Source organism: Asparagus officinalis, chromosome 9 (genome assembly GCF_001876935.1).
Source record: "Asparagus officinalis chromosome 9, Aspof.V1, whole genome shotgun sequence".
NCBI classification, from domain to species: domain Eukaryota; kingdom Viridiplantae; phylum Streptophyta; class Magnoliopsida; order Asparagales; family Asparagaceae; genus Asparagus; species Asparagus officinalis.
In genome coordinates, this window is record NC_033802.1 from 27,360,239 (window position 1) to 27,361,490 (window position 1,252).

General features: G+C 44.2%; 1 protein-coding gene across 1 annotated transcript in view; it reads left to right on the top strand.

The window, feature by feature from the left end:
• Positions 1-1,045, top strand: part of LOC109823321 — a 9,302-nt gene extending 8,257 nt beyond the window's left edge. Inside the window, exons 3-4 of the mRNA XM_020389604.1 lie at positions 755-811; positions 908-1,045. Coding sequence (XP_020245193.1) covers positions 755-811; positions 908-1,045 — 195 coding nt within the window. The remainder of the gene's footprint in view (positions 1-754; positions 812-907) is intronic.

Consider the following 1,252-nt stretch of genomic DNA (forward strand, 5'->3'; position numbering starts at 1 on the left):
AGCTACCTAGGTGGCTCGGTGGCCGAGCCACTTGTGGCCGGCCACCCTGTGCCCAAGGCACAGTGAGGGTAGCCTATAAATAGGCCACCCCCTTGTTCATTTGAGAGGGTTGGATTTTGGAGGAGGCGAAGCCCTGCAGGATTGGAGACTCAGATCTAAAAAAGATCTCAACTTTGGGACATCAAGGACTTGCTCATCCAGATCTGGTGCTCGGCGATCATCAACGTTAAATAAGGCAGGTGTTCGAGAGGATCGGATCTCAGATCTACGTTGCTACACTCCGGATCTAAGCTTGGTCTTAGATCCCGAGACTTGGACGATTGTTTCCTTGGTGAAACAATCCTCCCCGGCTATTATTTCCTTGGTGAAATAATACCCGTTGTACTGCGTAGATCCGACCGAATCTAGATCGCGCGGTGGTCCACGGCAAACAACCCCGGCGCAGGCAAAGAACCCACAAAGCGAGCGACCGCAAAACAGGAGCTCGCGATTCGTTCGACAAACAAGGAAACAAAGTTGTAATTTTTATTTCTTTTCAATTTGATTTTCGTTGTAACCGGATCTTATAAAAAGACCGGATCTTTGTAATCGATAGACTATTACAAGAGTGTACAATGGAATCATTAATGAAGAAAGCAACAATTTTTCCCGCGAACAACTGAGTGTCTCAAATCTCTAATTCAATCGTGCATGAAAGACTCCAAAGTAAAAATTTCAGCCTTATATAATAAAATCTCCCCTGGTTCTACTGCAGTGCCTTGGTTCAGCACTGTTTGGGAGACTGCAAACATCCCCAGGCATTCCTTTATTGGTTGGTTAGCTACCCAAAACCGATTGCTTACTCAGGATAGACTTATTAAATGGGGGATTGTGGCTAGTAACTGCTGCTGTTTGTGTACTTGTACAGAGACTGAAACCAGAGATCACCTCTTCTTTGAGTGCACTTTCTCGAGTGATACTTGGAACAAGGTTATGGACTGGTTGCATTTTAGGTGGAAATCTTGCTGCTGGAGGCAAATCATTAATTGGTATTGTACCAGATTGAGAGGAAGGGGATTCAAGCAAAGAATTAAGAGAATGGCCCTTGTTTCTACAATCTACAGTATCTGGATTGAGAGAAATGCCAGGCTATTCAACCACAAGATTAAGACTTCAGAGCAGATTTTTAATGAGATAAAATTCAACATTTTGTCTGCAATTCTCAATGGTCCCCTCCAGGAAGAATGCAAAGAATGGTTCTGCAACTATTCTG